Here is a 24683-nt window from a genome sequence, read left to right on the forward strand (position 1 = left end):
CCCTTTCAAATAAAAAAGATTAATTTCCAATAGCGGTTTCACGCCAAAGGTTGTGGGTTCGATTCCCCCCCAGGACAGACATTTGTGTGCATGAACATGTCTGTTTGTCCTGAGTCTGGGTGTAATTATCTATATAAGAATGTATTAAAAAAAATCTGGTTTCCATAGTACAAGCTCTGCTTAGCTTTCGATCAGATGGAGGCAGTGTGTGAAAAATATCCCGGAATAATATTATTACTATTACAGTCTAAGAGTCTTAATAGTCCAGGAGTTATTGGAAATACATAAATTTTACATCTATATCATATTAATTACACTTTAAATTTAATATAATCAAATCGATTCAAAATAATATATAAAATAAGGAATAGACTGTTTATTTATTACTTCATACTAGCAAAACCAGCAGCTTCAGTGTGGAATCCAACTAGTGATGGAAATCTTTTAAAATCCGCTATTATGACGTAGATAATGCCAATTAATATATTAAAATATTTAAATTATTAAAATGGCTGGTAGCTCGCAAATAGTAATATTATCTTAAATTTTATTTATTTGTATTATTTGTCTAAGAGCCCACGACGCTAAACCTAGTTCGATTCCCTGATGATATATATATATAGTGACGAAATGGCGATGCTGCAATTCGAAAAAAATAGATTTCTTCCCAAGTTTTGTTTGTTCCTCGAAACAGGGGAGGGGTACTAGTCGAGCTGGTAAGGCTGGAAGTAGTGGCAGCTGCATGATAAGCGACGTCTTGTCTCTAAGTATTAAGATACCTAGGGACGAGGCGTCGCTTATGATCGACCTCCGCAAAAAAACCAAAGGTCATCTAAAAGATCATCAATATCTGTGTACGAAAAACTGCTGCGTTTTCCAAACAGCGGAGAAAGTTGCTGCAGCAATTGAAGGTCACCCTCCACGCAGCTGGATTCTGCGTTTAATTTCAGTTTTGTCAGCAATCTCCTTTCAATTTGTACTGATTGAGTCACGTATAAATATTTTTTACGTGTCGTTAATTGTTTATACAAATGAAATCGGTATACTGTATGTGATATTATTTGATTTGTCAGCCGTTTTGATTGTGTTGTTTTTAATTAATTCTTTTATAAAAAAAGTACTAATTATATCAATCTTTAAACGAATAAGATTCTATCAATTATTACAAAGTTCCGGATTTTGATATATGAAAGAAAAAATCGTGCAGAAACCAGCATGTGTTTTATTTCACTGAAGACCTGGCATATGTGTATCCTTACCCACATTGGAACGGCTGTAACTGTAATAGCCTGTTAATGTCCTACTGCTGGGCTAAGGCCTCCTCTCCCTTTTTGAGGAGAAAGTTTGGTGGTTATTCCACCACGCTGCTCCAATTGGGTTGGTAGAATACATATGTGGCAGAATTTCAGTGAAATTAGACACAAGCAGGTTTCCTCACGATGTTTTTCTTCACTATCAAGCACGAGATGAATTATAAAAACAAATTAAACACATGAAAATTTGGTGATGCTTGCCCGGTTTCGAACCCACGATCATCGGTTAAGATTCACACGTTCTAACCATTGGGCCATCTCGGCTTTTGGAATTGGAACAGCGGTGAAGTATTCTCCTTAAAAGGAGGAAGGCCTTAGCCCAGCAGTAGGACATTTACAAGCTGTAACTTTTATTTCTAACTAAACCGATGGCAGTGACGTTCTTATGACCTATTTCCGTTACGGTAACCTTTATCAACGGAGACCAGACAACTAACAGTAACTAGGGGACAACGGGTTTTTCTGTCAGAAAATTCTCATCCAGACTGTGTTCACTCCCGTACCTCGGATAGCACGTAAAGCCGTTGGTCTTGGGCCTAAACTCTTTCCGGTCGCGTTGGATTGCCGTCCCATCGGACTATGAGAGTTAGGGAATAGAGAGTGTACCTGTGTTTGCGCACACACTTTTGCACTATAATATATCCTGCGCAGTTGGCTAATCTCTCTTTAGATTGGCCTTTGAAATCGGTCTGGAGGACATAATTATATCGTTTTACTATCTCGTATAATATAACACTATTGGTTTACGCAGCGCACGCCAGTAAAGCTAGCATCCGCCATAATCTTTTTCCGACACCTTCAACAATCATTTAGTTATATATATAATTATATTCGGCCGCAAACAGCAGTACTCAGTAGTTTTGCGTTGCGGTTTGAAGGATGAGTTGCTAGTGTAACTACAGGCACGAAAAATATCACATGTTCGTTCCCAAGGTTGGTGGCGCATTGGCGATGTAAGAAATTGTTAATATTTCTTACAGTGCCAATATACATGGGCGACAACTTACTATGTTTCATTAGAATGTAATAAATATAGAGACCCTAGCGATAAAAGTGGGATCTGATGAAGCACATTGTATAACTTCGACATTTAATCGTCATAGCTGAAACCTATTGAAGACCCTAGAGTGCATTGTGCAAGCTCGTCTGGGTAGGTACCACCCACTCATCAGATATCCTACCGCAAAACAGCAGTACTTGGTATTGTTGTGTTCCGGTTTGAAGCCACTTTTACAGTGCCTAAAGCAATATGCAGTATGATGCTTGTCTGTCAATATATAACATAATTATAAAACCTATAAGATAAAATTTGGTATGTAAGACAGCTTATGATACGATGGATTTGACATGCCGTAAGAATAAAAAACCCTTAATAACAAAGACAAAAAAAAACTAACCACCGTTTTATATAAAAAATAGTAATATTCTGCACTAATATTATCAATGTGAAAGTAACATATGTCTGTCATGCTTTCACGGCTAAATCACTGAATCGATTTTGATAAAATTTTAATATGCTTAAACCCCAACTAAGTACATAGGCTATTTTATACGTAACACCTGGGCACCAATCTCAAACAAATTTCCATGAATTTATTTGATAATTTCACTGTCTGAAATAAAATATATAATTTTAAGCGGAAAATAATGAGTATCATTAACCTTTATAGTATATCTTAGTAGCCTTAGCTCAACGGTAGACGGGTCGACTGTTACACAAAAGGAGCAGGTTCAATTCTGAACACCCCTTGGGCTATTGTAATAGCTAATTCTAGCACAAGCTCCAAACTTAGCTGTAGGGTAGTAACATTAATTGTCTAGAAAAATAATTAAAAAAAATATATTAAAAATCCTACATGAAGGCCCTGATAATGAAATGAAATATAACATTATTTTAATACTTTATTTAAATAGCTCATTTTGTATGTCAATGAATATTTCCAAAAGGTAAATAGTATCCAGTTTTCTATATTTTCGAAATCTAATTTGAAGCCATTTCTCATATCATTAAATAGATTTAACAGGTCCACAATGTGTTCAGAACTAAATATAAAATACATAAAAACAATTTGGATGTGTGCAGTGATTTGTAATTCCAGCTGTCTATAGATAGGTAAACTTATTATCCTGGGAATAATCTGTTCAAGGTTTTCAATTTCTGGCTCTAGTAATTTCACCAATTAATAATAATAATAATAATAGTATCCAGGACATTTTTCACACACGGCCATCTGATCCCAAATTAAGCTTGTACAAGGCTTGTGCTATGGAAACCAGACTGATACTGATACACTAACTGATATACTGAATATAACTGATATACTACATATACTAATTTTTCTTTTGTAAATACATACTTATATAGATAATTACACCTAGACTCAGGACAAACAGACATGTTCATGCACACAAATGTCTGTCCTGGGTGGGAATCGAACCCACAACCTTTGGCGTGAAAGGCAAATGTTCTACCAACCACGCCAACCGGCTCGTCATATTATTCTATTCTTTTATATTGTTCTAAAAGTTGCATGAACTTGTTGAATATTTGTAGGCCAGCTTCTTCGTGCTTTTCAATATTTTGTCTTGATGTTTCTTGAATATTACAATGTTGTAAGTTTCTAAAATTAAGAAATTAATTTTTTTTTTTCTTTTTTATATGTACGCAACAAATACACCAGGAACAAGTATAAAATTACAACCTCTATTGCCAGATTGCACATTAGTAAGTCTTTTATGGGACAACGTATACGTTTTTACAACAGGATCCCAGAAAACGTTCAAAAATATTCAATTTTGAAATTTAAAAGAATCGTTAAGGAACGCTTGTGTGCATTACAAAGGATATTACACAACTAATGACTTTTTTATGATTACACACCTTGGGAATGTAGCGATCGCTCCCAGGCCATTTAAATAAAATAAAATAATACAAATATTTTATTGTTATTACCCATAATTGTAATTCTGCCACATGTATATTCCACCGACCGGCATTGGAGCAGCGAGGTGGAATAAGCTTTAAAACCTTCTCTTCAAAAAGGAGAAGAGGCCTTAGCCCAGCAGTGCGACATTCACAGGTTGTTACTGTACTGTAAATAAATAGATTTATTTATTTAACCTAAGGAAGACAATTTTAAATTTTTTTTCTTTTTTTTTATATTCGCCGGGAGGGCAAATGACTCTACTCCACCTGATGGTAAGTGGTAGTAGAGTCCAAACGCGACGACGGCCAGTACAGACGGGAAAAACGTTCTGCACTAGCCGCCTTCGCCTTGCCGGCCCGCAAGATGCCTCTTCACGCCTCGTTTGAAGGAACCCGGGTTGTAAGAGGAGGGGAACACGTGAGCTGGTAAGGAATTCCATTTTTTGGAAGTGCGACAAAGAAAGGAGTTGCCAAATTTCTTTGTTCGCGATGGAATTGATGTCACAGTTAGGCGGTGACATAGAGAACCAGCTCGCGTGGACTTAAGAAGGAAGGGGGAAGCAGGAATTAGAGAGAATAATTCCTCAGAGAAAGAGAGAATAATTCCTCAGAGTAATTTATGACATATACAAAAATATTTATCACATTAAATAAAAAAGAAAACATAATAAATAATTAAATCAAAAATAGATAGCAGAATAATAATAAAATTAAAATTTAAGGAATAATTAAAATTTTACGGAGACCAAATTAATAATTAATTTTGTAAAAAATAATAAATATACAAATTCTATTCAAGGTTACAATTTATTTCCTTCGATGGCAAAAAAAATAAAACAAGATCATTGAAAATATTATTATTATGGTTTATGCATGATCTGTAATGGGAGCTTCCGTTACGTACGTACGTACTCGAATTTAGATTTAGGAACATCGAACAAAAATTTAATTCGTGTTTGCTTGCGAGGACAATGAATATATAACTAAGTAAGAAAGGAGATTCAATATAGTTATTCAACAATAAATATTAGAAAAATCCCGCAGTGTTTCCTTTATCGGTTCTTCTCATGTCTGAGGTGTTTCCGAACCGGTGGTAGATTTATGACAATCAATAAATAAGTTATTTTCATGGTTCCGGTATAATTTTTTAAAAGTTAATATTTCTAAAACACGTTATATAATATTTAAAGCTACAAACAAAATAATTCCTCAGTTCGATCCTCTTACGATTAATGATATACCTTTACAGTGAAAAACCAGTGAAAGTTATCTTGGCCTGAAAATAAATAGTGCTTTAACATGGGCTGTACATATAGAACAGACAAAAAAGAAAAATTTCGAGTCTAATTGGACAACTTCGTAACATAGTCAGATGTTCCCTACAAACTACGTCATACAATCTACAATGCTTTAGTAAAACCCCATTTATTGTATTTAATTGAGATCTGGGAAGTTGCTACGAAAACTAAATTATCAGACATACAAATTGCTCAAAACAAAATTATAAAAATGATTTCTAACTATCCTTTTTTAACACCTACAAATAAACTTTATAAAAAAAAAAAAAACAAAAATTTAGACAAACTATTATATATTTATAATACATATATGTTATATACATATATGTATATTTGACGAGCCGGTTGGCGTGGTTGGTGAATGCTTGCCTTTCACGCCGAAGGTTGTGGGTTCGATTCCCACCCAGGACAGATATTTGTGTGCATGAACATATCTGTTGGTCCTGAGTCTGGTTGTAATTATCTATATAAGTATGTATTTACAAAAGAAAAATAGTATATGTAGTATATCAGTTGTCTGGTTTCCATAGCACAAGCTCTGTACAAGTTTAATTTGGGAGAAAGATGGCCGTGTATGAAAAATGTCCTAGGATATTATTATTATTATTATGTTAAAAAAACCTGAAACAAAGCTATACATACTGACATATCCTTTAAAATATTAAAAGAAACACCTAGTCGCACCGTACGTAGCCGTCGTGCGAGTCGAGATGCTGACAATGATATGGAATTCAGGAAGATAGTGGATCATTTCGATGAAATCTTCTGGGAAATAAATCAAGGATACGCTGTTGATTTCTTGCCCTGGTTGGCTCCATTCTACAAGAAGCACATGGAGAAGTTATCGAACTGGTCACATGATATCCGCTCTTTCATCTTATCCAGGATTGTAGATCAAAGGGAGAATCATTTAGACATGGAGGGACCTGAGAAGGACTTCCTCGACGGTCTCTTAAGAGTACTCCATGACGATCCGACCGTTGATAGAAATACAATTATATTCATGCTCGAGGACTTTCTTGGTGGACATTCTTCCGTGGGTAATTTGGTGATGCTCTGTTTAGCTGCTGTCGCCAGAGATCCGGATGTAGCTAAGAAGATAAAAGCGGAAATAGATGGATTAACTAAAGGCAAACGTGCAGTGACGTTAGCTGATAGAAGTTTATTGCCATATACAGAAGCAACGATCCTGGAATGTTTGAGATATGCCTCATCCCCCATCGTTCCTCACGTGGCCACAGAAAACGCTAACATATCTGGATACGGCGTCGAGAAAGGAACGGTCGTCTTCATAAACAACTACGAATTGAACACATCAAATAAATACTGGGACGAACCGCATAAATTCGATCCGTCTAGATTCTTGGAACGCACTAAAGTACGAACTAGGAGAAATTCTCAGTGTGATTCAGGCATGGAGTCAGATAGCGAGAGAATTGGTCCAATCAATAAGGCTACAGAAGTTAAAAAGGAAGTTGTTACCGTTAAGAAGAACATACCACACTTCTTGCCGTTCAGCATTGGTAAGAGGACGTGTATTGGTCAAACGTTGGTCACCACTATGAGCTTCGTCATGTTCGCAAACATCGTCCAGGAGTTTGACGTAGCAGCTGTCAATAAAGATGATCTGATACAGAAACCAGCTTGTGTTGCCTTACCGAAAGATACTTTTGAACTTTACCTCTTGCCAAGAAAATATTAAACTCATATTAATTTAGATAAACCTCCTTATTTATTCTATGTGAATTGAATTTAGTTTTTCATTATCTGTTTCAATTTCTATTTTTAGTTAATCTGTTATTTATTTCCTTTGTAGTTCAATTTAGTTTTTCGTTTCATCTATTAATATTTCTAAAGTAAATAATATTTTTTATATGTATAATTTTGTTTATGTAGTAATAAGAACTATATGTATAATATTATATGTATTTTGCTATTATTTTAAAGTACTTGGATTCTTTTAGTTGAGAACTATTTTCTTTTAGAAATTTTAGTTGACTTTTTTATTAGTATGTTCTTTTTTCTATCTCCCTCAAGGATGACTTAGAAGTATCTTCTAACAGTAGGAGTAATAAAGATGAACAAACCTTAGATGTGCATATTCCATGAGTATATTCTCTGCTATAATATGCACTAAAAAGTTTGATTATCTTCATTTATAAAACAACTCAATCACTTAGCTCGACATATCAATTTTAATTTTACTTCAATTCCGATAACGACTTCTCGAACATTCAATACACTGTTTTTGACAAATCTGAGCTCTATATAGTCTATGGACCATTATGGCCCACAGACTATATAGATCTCGACCAATGATATCGCGTCATATCAAGATCAAAGTTGTTTGTATTACTTCTCCGCCATTGGATATATCTTTGACTATTTATGCTTTGATAGTAAGAAACTAAATCAATTCCACAGAATAAATTAATAAGTACGCTCAAAAAATTATTTATTTTGAAACATGAATTAGTTTTTTTTTTTTATAATAAACATATTAAAATGTTCTGGCGACATACAATTATTGATATATTATGTATCTAAACGACTGTATTATGTTATGTTGGATTTACGATTTTAGTTTGTATGAATGGACTTAGAATGACATTAAATAGAATGGTTACTCATAATTATTATAAAAGCCTTTTATTTAACCCTTTCAAATAAAAAAGATTAATTTCCAATAGCGGTTTCACGCCAAAGGTTGTGGGTTCGATTCCCCCCCAGGACAGACATTTGTGTGCATGAACATGTCTGTTTGTCCTGAGTCTGGGTGTAATTATCTATATAAGAATGTATTAAAAAAAATCTGGTTTCCATAGTACAAGCTCTGCTTAGCTTTCGATCAGATGGAGGCAGTGTGTGAAAAATATCCCGGGATAATATTATTACTATTACAGTCTAAGAGTCTTAATAGTCCAGGAGTTATTGGAAAGACATTAAATTATACATCTATATCATATTAATTACACTTTAAATTTAATATAATCAAATCGATTCAAAATAATATATAAAATAAGGAATAGACTGTTTATTTATTACTTCATACTAGCAAAACCAGCAGCTTCAGTGTGGAATCCAACTAGTGATGGAAATCTTTTAAAATCCGCTATTATGACGTAGATAATGCCAATTAAAATATTTAAATTATTAAAATGGCTGGTAGCTCGCAAATAGTAATATTATCTTAAATTTTATTTATTTGTATTATTTGTCTAAGAGCCCACGACGCTAAACCTAGTTCGATTCCCTGATGATATATATATATATATATATATATATATATATTTCATGTGCCATTTCGTCACTATATATATATATAGTGACGAAATGGCGATGCTGCAATTCGAAAATTCGTTTTGTTTGTTCCTCGAAACAGGGAGGGGTACTAGTCGAGCTGGTAAGGCTGGAAGTAGTGGCAGCTGCATGATAAGCGACGTCTTGTCTCTAAGTATTAAGATACCTAGGGACGAGGCGTCGCTTATGATCGACCTCCGCAAAAAAAACCAAAGGTCATCTAAAAGATCATCAATATCTGTGTACGAAAAACTGCTGCGTTTTCCAAACAGCGGAGAAAGTTGCTGCAGCAATTGAAGGTCACCCTCCACGCAGCTGGATTCTGCGTTTAATTTCAGTTTTGTCAGCAATCTCCTTTCAATTTGTACTGATTGAGTCACGTATAAATATTTTTTACGTGTCGTTAATTGTTTATACAAATGAAATCGGTATACTGTATGTGATATTATTTGATTTGTCAGCCGTTTTGATTGTGTTGTTTTTAATTAATTCTTTTATAAAAAAGTACTAATTATATCAATCTTTAAACGAATAAGATTCTATCAATTATTACAAAGTTCCGGATTTTGATATATGAAAGAAAAAATCGTGCAGAAACCAGCATGTGTTTTATTTCACTGAAGACCTGGCATATGTGTATCCTTACCCACATTGGAACGGCTGTAACTGTAATAGCCTGTTAATGTCCTACTGCTGGGCTAAGGCCTCCTCTCCCTTTTTGAGGAGAAAGTTTGGTGGTTATTCCACCACGCTGCTCCAATTGGGTTGGTAGAATACATATGTGGCAGAATTTCAGTGAAATTAGACACAAGCAGGTTTCCTCACGATGTTTTTCTTCACTATCAAGCACGAGATGAATTATAAAAACAAATTAAACAAATGAAAATTTGGTGATGCTTGCCCGGTTTCGAACCCACGATCATCGGTTAAGATTCACACGTTCTAACCATTGGGCCATCTCGGCTTTTGGAATTGGCATTGGAACAGCGGTGAAGTATAACCTTCTCCTTAAAAGGAGGAAGGCCTTAGGCCAGCTGTGGGATATTTACAAGCTGTAACTTTTATTTCTAACTAAACCGATGGCAGTGACGTTCTTATGACCTATTTCCGTTACGGTAACATTTATCAACGGAGACCATCAGAAAATTCTCATCCAGACTGTGTGTTCACTCCCGTACCTCGGATAGCACGTAAAGCCGTTGGTCTTGCGCCTAAACTCTTTCCGGTCGCGTTGGATTGCCGTTCCATCGGACTATGAGAGTTAGGGAATAGAGAGTGTACCTGTGTTTGCGCACACACTTTTGCACTATAATATATCCTGCACAGTTGGCTAATCTCTCTTTAGATTGGCCGCCGTGGCCGAAATCGGTCTGGAGGACATAATTATATCGTTTTACTATCTCGTATAATATAACACTATTGGTTTACGCGGCGCACGCCAGTAAAGCTAGCATCCGCCATAATCTTTTTCCGACACCTTCAACAATCATTTAGTTATATATATAATTATATTCGGCCGCAAACAGCAGTACTCAGTAGTTTTGCGTTGCGGTTTGAAGGATGAGTTGCTAGTGTAACTACAGGCACGAAAAATATCACATGTTCGTTCCCAAGGTTGGTGGCGCATTGGCGATGTAAGAAATTGTTAATATTTCTTACAGTGCCAATATACATGGGCGACATCTTACTATGTTTCATTAGAATGTAATAAATATAGAGACCCTAGCGATAAAAGTGGGATCTGATGAAGCACATTGTATAACTTCGACATTTAATCGTCATAGCTGAAACCTATTGAAGACCCTAGAGTGCATTGTGCAAGCTCGTCTGGGTAGGTACCACCCACTCATCAGATATTTTACCGCAAAACAGCAGTACTTGGTATTGTTGTGTTCCGGTTTGAAGGGTGAGTGAGCCAATGTAATTACAGGTACATTGGCACATTGGTGATGTAAGCGATGGTTAACATTTCTTAGAATTCCAATATCTATGGGCGTTGGTGACCACTTACCATCAAGTGGCCCATATGCTCGTCCGCCTTCCTATTCTATAAAAAAAGCATCGATAAATAACTTTCAGCTGTGTCGATTAAATGTCGGAGTTAAACAATGTGCTTCATCAAACCCCACTTTTACAGTGGCTAAAGCAATATGCAGTATGATGCTTGTCTGTCAATATATAACATAATTATAAAACCTATAAGATAAAATTTGGTACGTAAGACAGCTTATGATACGATGGATTTGACATGCCGTAAGAATAAAAAACCCTTAATAACAAAGACAAAAAAAAACTAACCACCGTTTTATATAAAAAATAGTAATATTCTGCACTAATATTATCAATGTGAAAGTAACATATGTCTGTCATGCTTTCACGGCTAAATCACTGAATCGATTTTGATAAAATTTTAATATGCTTAAACCCCAACTAAGTACATAGGCTATTTTATACGTAACACCTGGGCACCAATCTCAAACAAATTTCCATGAATTTATTTGATAATTTCACTGTCTGAAATAAAATATATAATTTTAAGCGGAAAATAATGAGTATCATTAACCCTTATAGTATATCTTAGTAGCCTTAGCTCAACGGTAGAAGGGTCGACTGTTACACAAAAGGAGCAGGTTCAATTCTGAACACCCCTTGGGCTATTGTAATAGCTAATTCTAGCACAAGCTCCAAACTTAGCTGTAGGGTAGTAACATTAATTGTCTAGAAAAATAATTAAAAAAATATATTAAAAATCCTACATGAAGGCCCTGATAATTAAATGAAATATAACATTATTTTACTACTTTATTTAAATAGCTCATTTTGTATGTCAATGAATATTTCCAAAAGATAAATAGTATGCAGTTTTCTATATTTTCGAAATCTAATTTGAAGCCATTTCTCATATCATTAAATAGATTTAACAGGTCCACAATGTGTTCAGAACTAAATATAAAATACATAAAAACAATTTGGATGTGTGCAGTGATTTGTAATTCCAGCTGTCTATAGATAGGTAAACTTATTATCCTGGGAATAATCTGTTCAAGGTTTTCAATTTCTGGCTCTAGTAATTTCACCAATTAATAATAATAATAATAATATCCAGGACATTTTTCACACACGGCCATCTGATCCCAAATTAAGCTTGTACAAGGCTTGTGCTATGGAAACCAGACAACTGATATACTACATATACTACTTTTTCTTTTGTAAATACATACTTATATAGATAATTACACCCAGACTCAGGACAAACAGACATGTTCATGCACACAAATGTCTGTCCTGGGTGGGAATCGAACCCACAACCTTTGGCGTGAAAGGCAAATGTTCTACCAACCACGCCAACCGGCTCGTCATATTATTCTATTCTATTATATTGTTCTAAAAGTTGCATAAACTTGTTGAATATTTGTAGGCCAGCTTCTTCGTGCTTTTCAATATTTTGTCTTGATGTTTCTTGAATATTACAATGTTGTAAGTTTCTAAAATTAAGAAATTAATTAAATTTTTTTTCTTTTTTATATGTACGCAACAAGGAACAAGTATAAAATTACAACCTCTATTGCCAGATTGCACATTAGTAAGTCTTTTATGGGACAACGTATACGCTTTTACAACAGGATCCCAGAAAACGTTCAAAAATATTCAATTTTGAAATTTAAAAGAATCGTTAAGGAACGCTTGTGTGCATTACAAAGGATATTACACAACTAATGACTTTTTTATGATTACACACCTTGGGAATGTAACGATCGCTCCCAGGCCATTTAAATAAAATAAAATAATACAAATATTTTATTGTTATTACCCATAATTGTAATTCTGCCACATGTATATTCCACCGACCCGCATTGGAGCAGCGAGGTGGAATAAGCTTTAAAACCTTCTTTTCAAAGAGGAGAAGAGGCCTTAGCCCAGCAGTGCGACATTCACAGGTTGTTACTGTACTGTAAATAAATAGATTTATTTATTTAACCTAAGGAAGACAATTTTAAATTTATGACATATACAAAAATATTTATCACATTAAATAAAAAATAAAACATAACAAATAATTAAATCAAAAATAGATAGCAGAATAATAATAAAATTAAAATTTAAGGAATAATTAAAATTTTACGGAGACCAAATTAATAATTAATTTTGTAAAAAATAATAAATATACAAATTCTATTCAAGGTGACAATTTATTTCCTTCGATGGCAAAAAAAAATAAAACAAGATCATTGAAAATATTATTATTATGGTTTATGCATGATCTGTAATGGGAGCTTCCGTTACGTACGTACGTACTCGAATTTAGATTTAGGAACATCGAACAAAAATTTAATTCGTGTTTGCTTGCGAGGACAATGAATATATAACTAAGTAAGAAAGGAGATTCAATATAGTTATTCAACAATAAATATTAGAAAAATCCCGCAGTGTTTCCTTTATCGGTTCTTCTCATGTCTGAGGTGTTTATTTCCGAACCGGTGGTAGATTTATGACAATCAATAAATAAGCTATTTTCATGGTTCCGGTATAATTTTTTAAAAGTTAATATTTCTAAAACACGTTATATAATATTTAAAGCTACAAACAAAATAATTCCTCAGTTCGATCCTCTTACGATTAATGATATACCTTTACAGTGAAAAACCAGTGAAAGTTATCTTGGCCTGAAAATAAATAGTGCTTTAACATGGGCTGTACATATAGAACAGACAAAAAAGAAAAATTTCGAGTCTAATTGGACAACTTCGTAACATAGTCAGTTGTTCCCTACAAACTACGTCATACAATCTACAATGCTTTAGTAAAACCCCATTTATTGTATTTAATTGAGATCTGGGAAGTTGCTACGAAAACTAAATTATCAGACATACAAATTGCTCAAAACAAAATTATAAAAATGATTTCTAACTATCCTTTTTTAACACCTACAAATAAACTTTATAAAAAAAAAAAAAAACAAAAATTTAGACAAACAATTATATATTTATAATACATATATGTTATATACATATATGTATATTTGACGAGCCGGTTGGCGTGGTTGGTGGATGCTTGCCTTTCACGCCGAAGTTTGTGGGTTCGATTCCCACCCAGGACAGATATTTGTGTGCATGAACATATCTGTTTGTCCTGAGTCTGGTTGTAATTATCTATATAAGTATGTATTTACAAAAGAAAAATAGTATATGTTGTATATCAGTTGTCTGGTTTCCATAGCACAAGCTCTGTACAAGCTTAATTTGGGAGAAAGATGGCCGTGTATGAAAAATGTCCTAGGATATTATTATTATTATTATGTTAAAAAAACCTGAAACAAAGCTATACATACTGACATATCCTTTAAAATATTAAAAGAAACACCTAGTCGCACCGTACGTAGCCGTCGTGCGAGTCTTCTAGTTTTGTCCAAAACTAAAACTAATTAAGGCAAGAAAAGTATAAATTTTGAAAGCGCACAATTGTACAATAAGATGCCCTCACTTATAAAAAAAATGTAAACTCACTTACCTCATTCAAAATAAAACTAGCTATTTATATTATGAACACCTTTTGACAAAACAAAGATTTAGATAAAAACTGTTTTTAATTCCTAATTTAAGGATATACATATGTTTATATATGAACAATCAGCGGAAACTTTTTTATAACTTTTTTATTATTATTTAACATAACCTTAATTAATCAGCCTATTTTTATTGTATTTTCATGTTTTGTTTTTATTTATCTCATTTATTATTCTATTTGTAATTAAATTTTTAAATGTGTAAATTTCGTAAGTATACGTTTAAAATAACTCCAAAACCTATTAAACTTATTAACATTTCCTAATTACCTTAAACATAGTACTTAAGATGGAATGGCGAATTTCATTGTAGCAGCGTGGTGGAATAAGCTCCACAACCTTCTCCTCAAAAGGGAGAGGAGGCCTTAGCCCAGCAGTGGGACATTAACAGGCTAAACCTGATAAATAAGTGTAATGCTTGTATATTGAATATTTTTTATATATAGTGTAGGTAGGCGGACGATGGTAAATGGTCACCAACGCCCATACACATTGACATTGTAAGAAATATTAACCATCGCTTGCATCGCCAATGCGCCACCAACCTTGGGAACTAAGATGTTATGTCCCTTGTGCCTATAATTACACTGACTCATTCTCCCTTCAGTCCGGAACAAAATAATACCAAGTACTGCTGTTTTAAGGTAGAATATCTGATGAGTGGGTGGTACCTACCCAGACGAGCTTACACAAAGCCATACCACTAATATGAATAAAGATTTTTGACTTTTGTGATTTAGCTAGACTACTCATTTGCTATTTATCAATGTACATGCTGCCCACTGCTGGGCTAAGGCCTCCTCTCCCTTTTGAGGAGAAGGTTGTGGAGCTTATTCCACCACGCTGCTCCAATGCGGGTTGGTAGAATACACATGTGGCAGAATTTCAATGAAATTAGACTCATGCAGGTCCTCACCATGTTTTCCTGCACCGTCAAGCACGAGATGAATTATAATCACAATTATCATAAAGTAACAGATGAGGGTATATATTTCTAATAACGTATCGTTACGTGTATCGTTAGAATTTTAGTTTGTTAGGCTTTCGCCTTTACGATTTAATCTATCATCATGAAATATTGCATACACGTTCCGGGGTCCAGAAGAGTTCCTATTGTTCCTAACACCTACACACCCTTACACAAAGAGAGAATAATAATAGTGTAACGCGAGTTTTATTAAAATTAATCTGAACGCTTCTTAAGCGGCGGGAAGAAAGAGGGGATAGAACGCGACTCTCGTTAATTCGGGTAGTTCGAAAATTCGCACATGTACGCTTGTCACGCGCCTTTGTTTGTACACCATTTCTTTTCTTGTTGATATTCTTAAATTCCTGTTTGTAAATGTTGTTGTATCTTTTATCATACGGTGTGATTAATATACATCATTATTATTGCTCGTGTGCGTTTAAATTCCCATTAAATGCCTGTGTACATTAATAGTTTTTGTTTTTTTTTTTTATGTTTGTGTTTAAAACTGTATGTTTCTGTTGCTCTTTTGGTGTACAATAAAGCATATTCTATTCTATTCTAAATCCCTGATATAAACTAAACGTGTCTCAATTATTAGTTAAATATGTAATCATTCAAGCAATGCGAAAAGTTATAGTCTTGTGTTACTTTAAAGAAAAAACTTCATGAATAGTCGCTCCATGTCTGTTACTAGGTCTGTTTTATGCATAGACTACCCGACCATTCCCTACCGCAACACAATTTAAAATTCTATTACCTACTCGATAAAAATAACTTGCGAAAACACATTATATTTTCATAAATTCTGACCTGCCTCAATGTCAAATTTAAATATACTTTATAAATATTGTATTCTAAAAGATTGATGGCGGTGTTTTAAAAAAATTTAACAATCGCGCAAAGGACGCCGTATTAATGACGAAAAAATATATTAATATTTCTTGCTCAGAAAGTCCGTTTTTTGATCGTATTGAAATAATTAGACACAAAGTAAGTGTCTGTTTATTTATCATGATATATTTATTTATTTTATTTATTATTTTGGGACATTATTCACACACGGCCATCTAATCCCAAACTAAGCAGAGCTTGTACTATGGCAACCAGATAACTGACATACTACATATACTACTTTTCTTTTGTAAATACATACATACATAGATAATTACCAGACTCAGGACAAAGAGACATGTTCATGCACACAAATGTCTGTCCTGGGTGGGATTCGAACCCACAACCTTCGGTGTGAAAAGCAAGTATCTACCAACCACGACACCCGGCCCGTCATATATAATCTTAGGTTTAAAATGTGGTCTTATGTATATATATTGATATTCGTAAATAGAAATATAAATACAACAGGCTGTTGTCTTAGATATTTTGTTTTTGAAGTATTGCTATTTAATAACCGTACCATACCGTAACAGCCTGTGAATGTCCCACTGCAGGCTAAAGGCCTCCTCTCTTTTCGAGGAGAAGGTTTGGAGCTTATTCTACAATGCGGGTTGGTAGAAGCTATTTAATAATCTTACCATAATTGTTTTTTAACACAAAAACTTTAAAAATGTTGTTATCGTATATATTATCGAAAATTTGGAATTGTTTTTTTTATGGCGTTGGAAAGGATAATAATTAGACAAAATCTTCACCACGATCTAGTGATCATCACAAACTATACGCAAAACAAAAACTATTGTCATTGTTTTCTAGAAGTCGAATTTGCCTTTTTTGTTCAATTTATATTTTAACAATCCTTTTATAATGAACAATTTACGTTATATAACTCAATTATGTATTGTTAAAAATTTATCTTTTGATCGGCTGATTTTAACCAATATTATATGCATCTGTATATTTAGAAATACACTGCACCGATGTATAATTATATGCACAATATGTATAATTCTTGTGAGCATTAATTATTGGCGACACTTCCTGTACAGTGATTGCGAATAGAATGTATGGAAGCTAACCTGCCTCGTCACAGATGTTTTTAAATAATATAATTAGACGGACGAGCATATGGGCCACCTGATAATAAATGGTCACCAACACCCATAGACATTGACATTGTAAGAAATGTTAATCATCACTTATATCGCCAATGCGCCACCAACCTTGGGAACTTAAATGTTATGTCCCTTGTACCTGTAACTACACTGGCTCACTCACCCTTCAAACCGCAACACAACAATATCAAGTACCGCTCTTTTGCAGTAGAATATCTAATGAGTGGGTGGTACCTACCCAGATGAACTTGCTCAAAGCCCTACCACCAGTAAAACATCAATATACATCAATAAACATCATAAAGTATTACTATCGCCTGATAAAATTAAAAAGCAATTACGTATTTGTTTACAATTTCCATTATAAATACGGCAGGATAAGATCGTCGTACGCCTGAACATCATCTATTTAAGAATATCCCCTATGTTGTTGAGGCTTGGAACTTTTTTTTTTAATTATGCAACCTCCTTTAAGCTTGCACGCTCCTTTAATGAAAGACTCCATATCGGGAAGTGTCGTGTTCAAACCACGTTGGGGTCCCCAATTATACCTTGCTTGGGTAATAAAATCCTGGCTGTGCTGCTGAACGACTAATCACAATTTTAAGATTATTAGAACATATTGATACAAATGTTGTTCCAAACGTGGAAGGGTATAAATTACATAGAGGAATGTGCATACAACACAGATACATTTGTGGAAGTTTTCTTCCACGATCATATCCTTCCGCCGAGCAGATGGATTAACTAATCAAGTACATGAAAATTCACTGGGCAAACTGTGCTCTGCTTCTCTCGAGAGAAGAACTTAGTCCAGCTGTGGAATACAGCAATAACAAATGCTACTTTACCAACTTTACATATATTGTTATAGTAATAATTGTAATTTTCGATTATGAAAGTTTTTTCTGATGGCCCAGTGGTAAGAACGCGTGAATCTTACCCGATGATCGTGGGTTCAAACCCGGGCAAGCATCACTGAATTTTCATGTGCTTAATTGGTGAATATAATTCATATCGTGCTTTATTTACGGTGAAGGAAAATCACCGTGACCAAACCTGCATGTGTCTTATTTCACTGAAATTCTGCCACATGTGTATTCTACAAACTCGCATTGGAGCAGCGTGGTGGAATAAGCTCCAAACCTTTTCCTCAAAAAGGGAGAGGAGGCCTTCACCCAGCAGTGGGACATTCACAGGCTGTTACCAAGAATGATCAATATGTATCAAGTTCAATAAATCCATTTACCAATTGAAGGCTTAAAGACAGTAACGAATGTCAGGCAAGCGCCTGTTAACATTTTATAGTAATATTTTAAATTGATAATAAAAGATCGAGCAAATAATAAGAATAAGCGAATTTAATTTTTATATTAATTATGCTTTAAAGTTTAAACTATAATAAAGTACAATAGAAAGATATAATTTTAATAATTGACTAATTACGTATTATATAAAGTTAATATTTCATAATAATACATTTACTTAAACAATTTTAGAAGTTTTATTTAAAAAAAACACTCACTGATATTGATCTCATAGAATTTTGTCAAAAAAAATAAATTAATAACTTATGTTACTTTAACAAACGGTACTTGTACCTTTGTACTTTAGGGATAGGAGTATCATTTATTAGGTCTGTATTAACTTAAGTCGTTGGTATGACGGGTTTGGTATGTTGGAGTCCATCCAATATACCAAAATAACTCGTCTTTAAATTGGAGAACAACAATACTATAAACAATAGTAATGCTGTTTACCAGTAGAATATATGCGGATGACTGCCTTATTGCCTTATTACCTTATTGGCTAAAATAAGCCCTCAGATCCCGAGGTCCTGGGTTCGAACCCCGGATCGAGCCAGTAAAAATTATTAGGATTTTTTGTCGAAGAATCTCAGTAGCAGCCAGGAGTGTGGAAGTTGGAAGTATGTACACTCTCGTTACTTCGAAGGCACGTAAAGCCGCTGGTCCTGCCGTCTTATCAGGTTATGAGAGTTAAGGAATTGAGTGCACCTGTTTGTGAATCATTAAACAAAAAAAAAAAAATTACAATTTTTTTTAAGGGGTGAATAAAATATGTTTGTAATTGATAAATTTAGAGACAAAAATAATTATTTTATTCCATTACAAGCATATGAGCATATAAAAACGAAGTAAATGATTACTTCACAAAAATATACTTACGATAGAAAAACAAGGCATCGCCAGCCGAGTGTCTCGGTCAAAAATTGCTCGTATCGCTTCGGAAACCCATTCCGAACTTTGGAACTCTAAGTCCGGCCTGTGAACAAAACAAAACAATCTGCTATAATCATGAGAGTCATAATATCTATTTCTAGATTATAATAATGCGTTTAAGTGAGTCGTGAGTTATTTTGAACGTTTCTGTATCGCTGAATCAGACATTTTATTATTGTGAGAAGGAGATAAATAAAATGGAGTGAGTGAGTCGACATTGTTTTCTTTCTTACCTACCAATGCGAAGCCGGGACCATTAGCTTTGGTAGGTAAGAAGGAAAACAATGTCGCTAGTTTTATTATAAAATCGATCCTTGAGGAATAATGAATTGAATTTGCTGAGACATATATGTATATAGTGGTAGGGCTTTGTGCAAGCTCGTCGGGGTAGGTCCACCCACTCATCAGATATTCTACCGCAAAACAGCAGTACTTGGTATTGTTGTGTTCCTGTTTGAAGGGCGAGTGAGCCAGTGTAACTACAGGCACAAGGGACGTAACATCGAAGTATCCAAGGTTGGTGGCGCATTGGCGATGTAGGCGATGATTAACGTTTCTTACAATGTCAATGTCGTTGGTTACTTACCACAGGTGGCCCATATGCTCGTCCGTCTACCTATACTGCAAAAAAAAGTGGAAAACAAATAATCGTACGTGAACTTTGAGTTGTTATAAATATTGATGGACTTAACACACTTTGAATTGATTTTGTTAACTTTAAAATAGTTATATTAATATATTATGATAGAGTTATTTTGAAATCACGGACAGACAATTCAGTTTTATGTTTATATACGTAGATTAAAATGGAGCGCATATCACCGCCGTCTTTAGCCAAACAACTACTGCAACTGAGCTTGATATCAATATGGTCGGTGTGGGCGGTGTTTACCACTCACCATTAGATAGCCCATTTGCCAGTATCAGGCAGTATGCCTACATATTTTAAATGAATAAAGTCCTATAACTATTCGTTTTGCCTACGGATGGTAGAATTCTTTTTTGATTGCTATTCTATAAAATAACTTTCGATACTTCCGTAAGTACGTAACGTAGGAACTTGTAGAAACGATTTCAACAGTTCGTCACTCGTAATCAAGAACGTTCGGTCACTGATGTACAATAACGATTCGTTAAAAATAAGAACCGCGCGTTATCCATACGAATATTACAAATAGGATAGGATATATAGATAAGAAGAAAAATGTATTTTGGATATGATTTGCGTAAAAACCGTTCTTAGTGAGCGTCTACGTCGGGGAAGGACAACAAGGTACTGTGACAAATTTCAAGCCAATCGCGCGGATAGTTTAGAAAACCCCGTGATGAGTGGTAATTCGCTTATATAATATATATATATATATATATATATATATATATATATATATATATATATATATATATATATATAGAAGATATATAAAACTCTCCTATACACGCGAACAAAGACGTGGAAATGAGTATAAAAAAAGATGGAATGCATTTGAATCATAAACAGTGCACGTGTATTCTTTACAGAAACTATAAAGCCTTATTAAGGAACTTGGAAACTTAATGACGTGTACAATTATGCCATTACTAATGACCTTGAATGCGTCATAGTTGTTAGTTATCGTGGACTAGTTTCCACCCGCGTGTGAGGTGGGGGGGGGCGTCTTTTGTTACGCAGTCTATGTATTACTATGTATGCATATGTATTGATTGGACGAGTTAGGATGTGAAAGCGTAAGAAACTATAACGGATCCCGAAGTCCTGGGTTCAAACCCCATGTTGGGTCAATAAGGAGTAACTGAGATTTTCTGTAGAAAAATTCTCAGCTCGAAGTTTGGATGTCGGAAGTGTGTAAGTGTACAGTGCCTCGGAAAGCACGTAAAGCCGTTGGTCCTGCGCCTGAACCCTTTCCGATTATATCGGATTATGAGAGTAAATAGATAGTGCACAGGTGTTTGCTCACACACTTGTGCACTATAATATCTCCTGTGCAGTTGGCTGATCTCTCTTGAGATTGGCCGTTGTGTGTCGAAATTGGTCAGGAGGACATCATTATCATCATCATAAATCTAAACATTTTGCCAAGTTTGTGCAGAACAATGACTCGCAATCGCAAGCAAGAGTAACAGCCTGTGTATGTCTCACTGCTGGGATAAGGCCTCCTCTTCCTTTAAGGAAAAGGTTTGGAGCTTTTTCCACCTGTTCTAATCGTATACACATGTGGCAGAATTTCATTGAAATTAGAATTATTTTCCTCACGATGTTTTCCTTCCCCGCCGAGCACGAGATGAATTATAAGCATAAATTAAGCGCATGAAAATTCAGTGGTGCTTACCCTGATTGGAACCCGCGATAATCGGCTTAGAATCACGCGTTCTAACCACTGGGCCATCTCGGCTCATCTTTCAATGGCAATAATTGAACCAATTTTCCAACAACAACCCCAAACCTAATGACAATGACATGAATAGAAATACTCGTAGAAAACAATTAAATTATTTATTGTTATTTCTATGAAAATATATTATATATTCAGTATTAGACTTTATTTTGTTATTAAATGGTTATTTAATATGTAAATTTTTTATTAGTTAATTTCATTTTATTGCCGAAATTATGTTTTTTTTTTCGATTAGAGCATCCGTTTTGAAACAAGGCTACAAAGTAAAGGAAGTACTTATTTTTAACATCTGACATTTAAAAAAAAATATCATCGAAATGTGAGTAGTTTTGACCGGTTCTAAAATGGAGCACCTTTTTATATTACATAATGAGATATAAATGTGTTTTGTTATATCATAAGCTTATTTATAGAAAAAAATATACGTTAATTATTTTTGTTTCTTATATATGTGATAATGATGAAGTCGGGGGGAGGGGGGGGTGTGATGTGAAGAAAAACATTATATAAAGACGCTTTTCTTTAGTCCCAAGAGTCTCCCCTGAGGAGAGCTCCGCCGAGCCACTTGCGGAGCACAGCACGGGAGAGGCCGCGGGTGCGTTATATCAATACGATCCAGCAGCCTCTCCGATCCGTGCTGAGGACGGCCATCACAGTTTAGTGGGTAAGAATCCCACATAACTCGATTCCGTCCCTAATGGGATCCGGGTACCTTTCTGAAGGTTTCCACTGCGAGAAAAAAAAAGTATCAAGTGTCAAAATAAAAAAAGCTTAAGATTTATAATTTTAAAATTTATCTAATTTTTCGCTAAACAAACAGTACTTTATAAAAACGATATTATAAATAACAATAAAATAACCGATCTACTTTCCACTAATATTGAACTCAAATAATAAGCAGAAAATAAATAGCGATACAAGAATGATTGGAATCAGAACACAAAACAATTATATACAAAATAAACAAGGTATTTAATTTATAATCATTATTAATAGTGACTATAATTGAAAGACCTTGTGCAAAAAAAAAACAATGATTACGCAAGACAAATGTATGCAATCGTCAATTAGATTTTTAAGACTAAAAGAATTGAAAATAGAACACAACATACAAATTGAAGTGAATAACTCACTCAATTACTGTTAAAAATACAAATAACACAGTTGAACACATTCAACAAATCACAAGTCGCGCCAATAATTCATTAATTGTTTTACCTCTCTGACAACCAACAAAATGGCGGATTTAAATAAGCGCGCGTCTTTTTCTTAACAACGCCGTTGTTGCGTATATCGTTAAGATATATTTTATTGAGAAAGGCTAAGTACTGAATAACAACACGCCGTGACTCACGGGGGCGGAGTGACGTTTAAAGCGAAACAGCAAATCAACTCTCTTTACTTCCTTGACTAACATTATATTATTTGTTACGCTTCCACGCCTAAACTGCTTAACCGATTTTAAAAATTCTTTCACCAATGGAAAGCTACATTATCAGGAAGTAACATAGGCTACATTTTGTCCACGTATTCCCACGGGAACGGGAACTACGGGGGTGAAACAGTGGGCAAAACGATAGTAATAAAAAGTATTATAAATGCGAAATTCGTTTGTTTGTTTCGCTTTCGCGTGTTAATCATCGGATCATTGTGAAATTTTGCATATACGTTGCCAGGAATGCAGAGGAGGACATACGGTATATAACACGCCCCACACACGCTGGGGGCGGAAATTATTAGTAAATACATATACATATATATTTTGGCGAAGTCGTCAATTTGTCTTATTTATTTATAATGACTATGAGACGTAGTGACATTGACTCACAAGCCGTTTTGAGGTAAACAATGACTCTTGCGGTATTGCCATATGAATAAAAAAAACATGGCCGTCACGCGACACGTAATGGAGGATGAGGAACAACGAAATTGATGATCATTAATATACACACTAATGTTATAAATACGAGACACTGAACCGATTTTGATGAAATTTTGTTTGAAGTAACCTCGAGAAAGGCTACTTTTTATGCTCACCCCTTTCCTCAACAATATCTCCTGCCTTACATAACAAGCTGGCGAACACTAGTAATTTGAAAATTAAAGAAAACCCATAAATATAGTATTATATAAATAATTTAAAATTAATTATTTTTCTTATTATGATAATAAAAGCGAATGACGTGACAAGACCGTCATACTGTTTGCCGTCATGGCGCACGTAAAATATATTTTTTCAAAAAGTATACAAAAAAATATATCAATTCTTACTTTGTGATTCATTCATTTGCTTATTTCCTTCTTATTACTCAAATGTCGTGGATATTCAAGGTCACAGTCGTTTCTTTCCTTAAAAGTCATTTATTTTTTTATATTTATATTTGTGGCTTAGGCTTAGGCTTTGTGGCGTATTGGCGATGTATACGATGGTTAACATTTCTCACAATGTCAATGTGTGTAAATATGATCGCCTACATATTCTATATAAAAAAAGTTACGAGATCCCGACAACTGCGTTGTTAAAAAAAAGACGCGCGCTAATTTCAAACCGCCATTTTGTTAGTGGACAGAAAGGAATCATTATTGGCGCGACTTGTGATTTGTTGAATGTGTTCAATTGTGTTATTTGTATTTTTAAGATTAATTAAGTTACACTTACATTTTACCCTTG

The 24683-nt window shown here is 34.4% G+C and overlaps 2 protein-coding genes across 2 annotated transcripts in view; both read left to right on the top strand.

The window, feature by feature from the left end:
- Window positions 1-24683, top strand: part of LOC126779989 (L-dopachrome tautomerase yellow-f2-like) — a 158161-nt gene that overhangs the window by 38047 nt on the left and 95431 nt on the right. The gene's annotated exons all lie outside the window — the stretch shown is intronic.
- On the top strand, window positions 2650-7315 carry LOC126779862 (cytochrome P450 307a1-like). The gene is made up of 2 exons (XM_050503981.1): window positions 2650-2665; window positions 6206-7315. Exons 1-2 carry the CDS (start codon window positions 2650-2652, stop codon window positions 7237-7239), a joined length of 1050 nt encoding a protein of 349 aa, XP_050359938.1. The 3' UTR covers window positions 7240-7315.

This window comes from Nymphalis io, chromosome 30, assembly GCF_905147045.1.
Source record: "Nymphalis io chromosome 30, ilAglIoxx1.1, whole genome shotgun sequence".
NCBI lineage: Eukaryota > Metazoa > Arthropoda > Insecta > Lepidoptera > Nymphalidae > Nymphalis > Nymphalis io.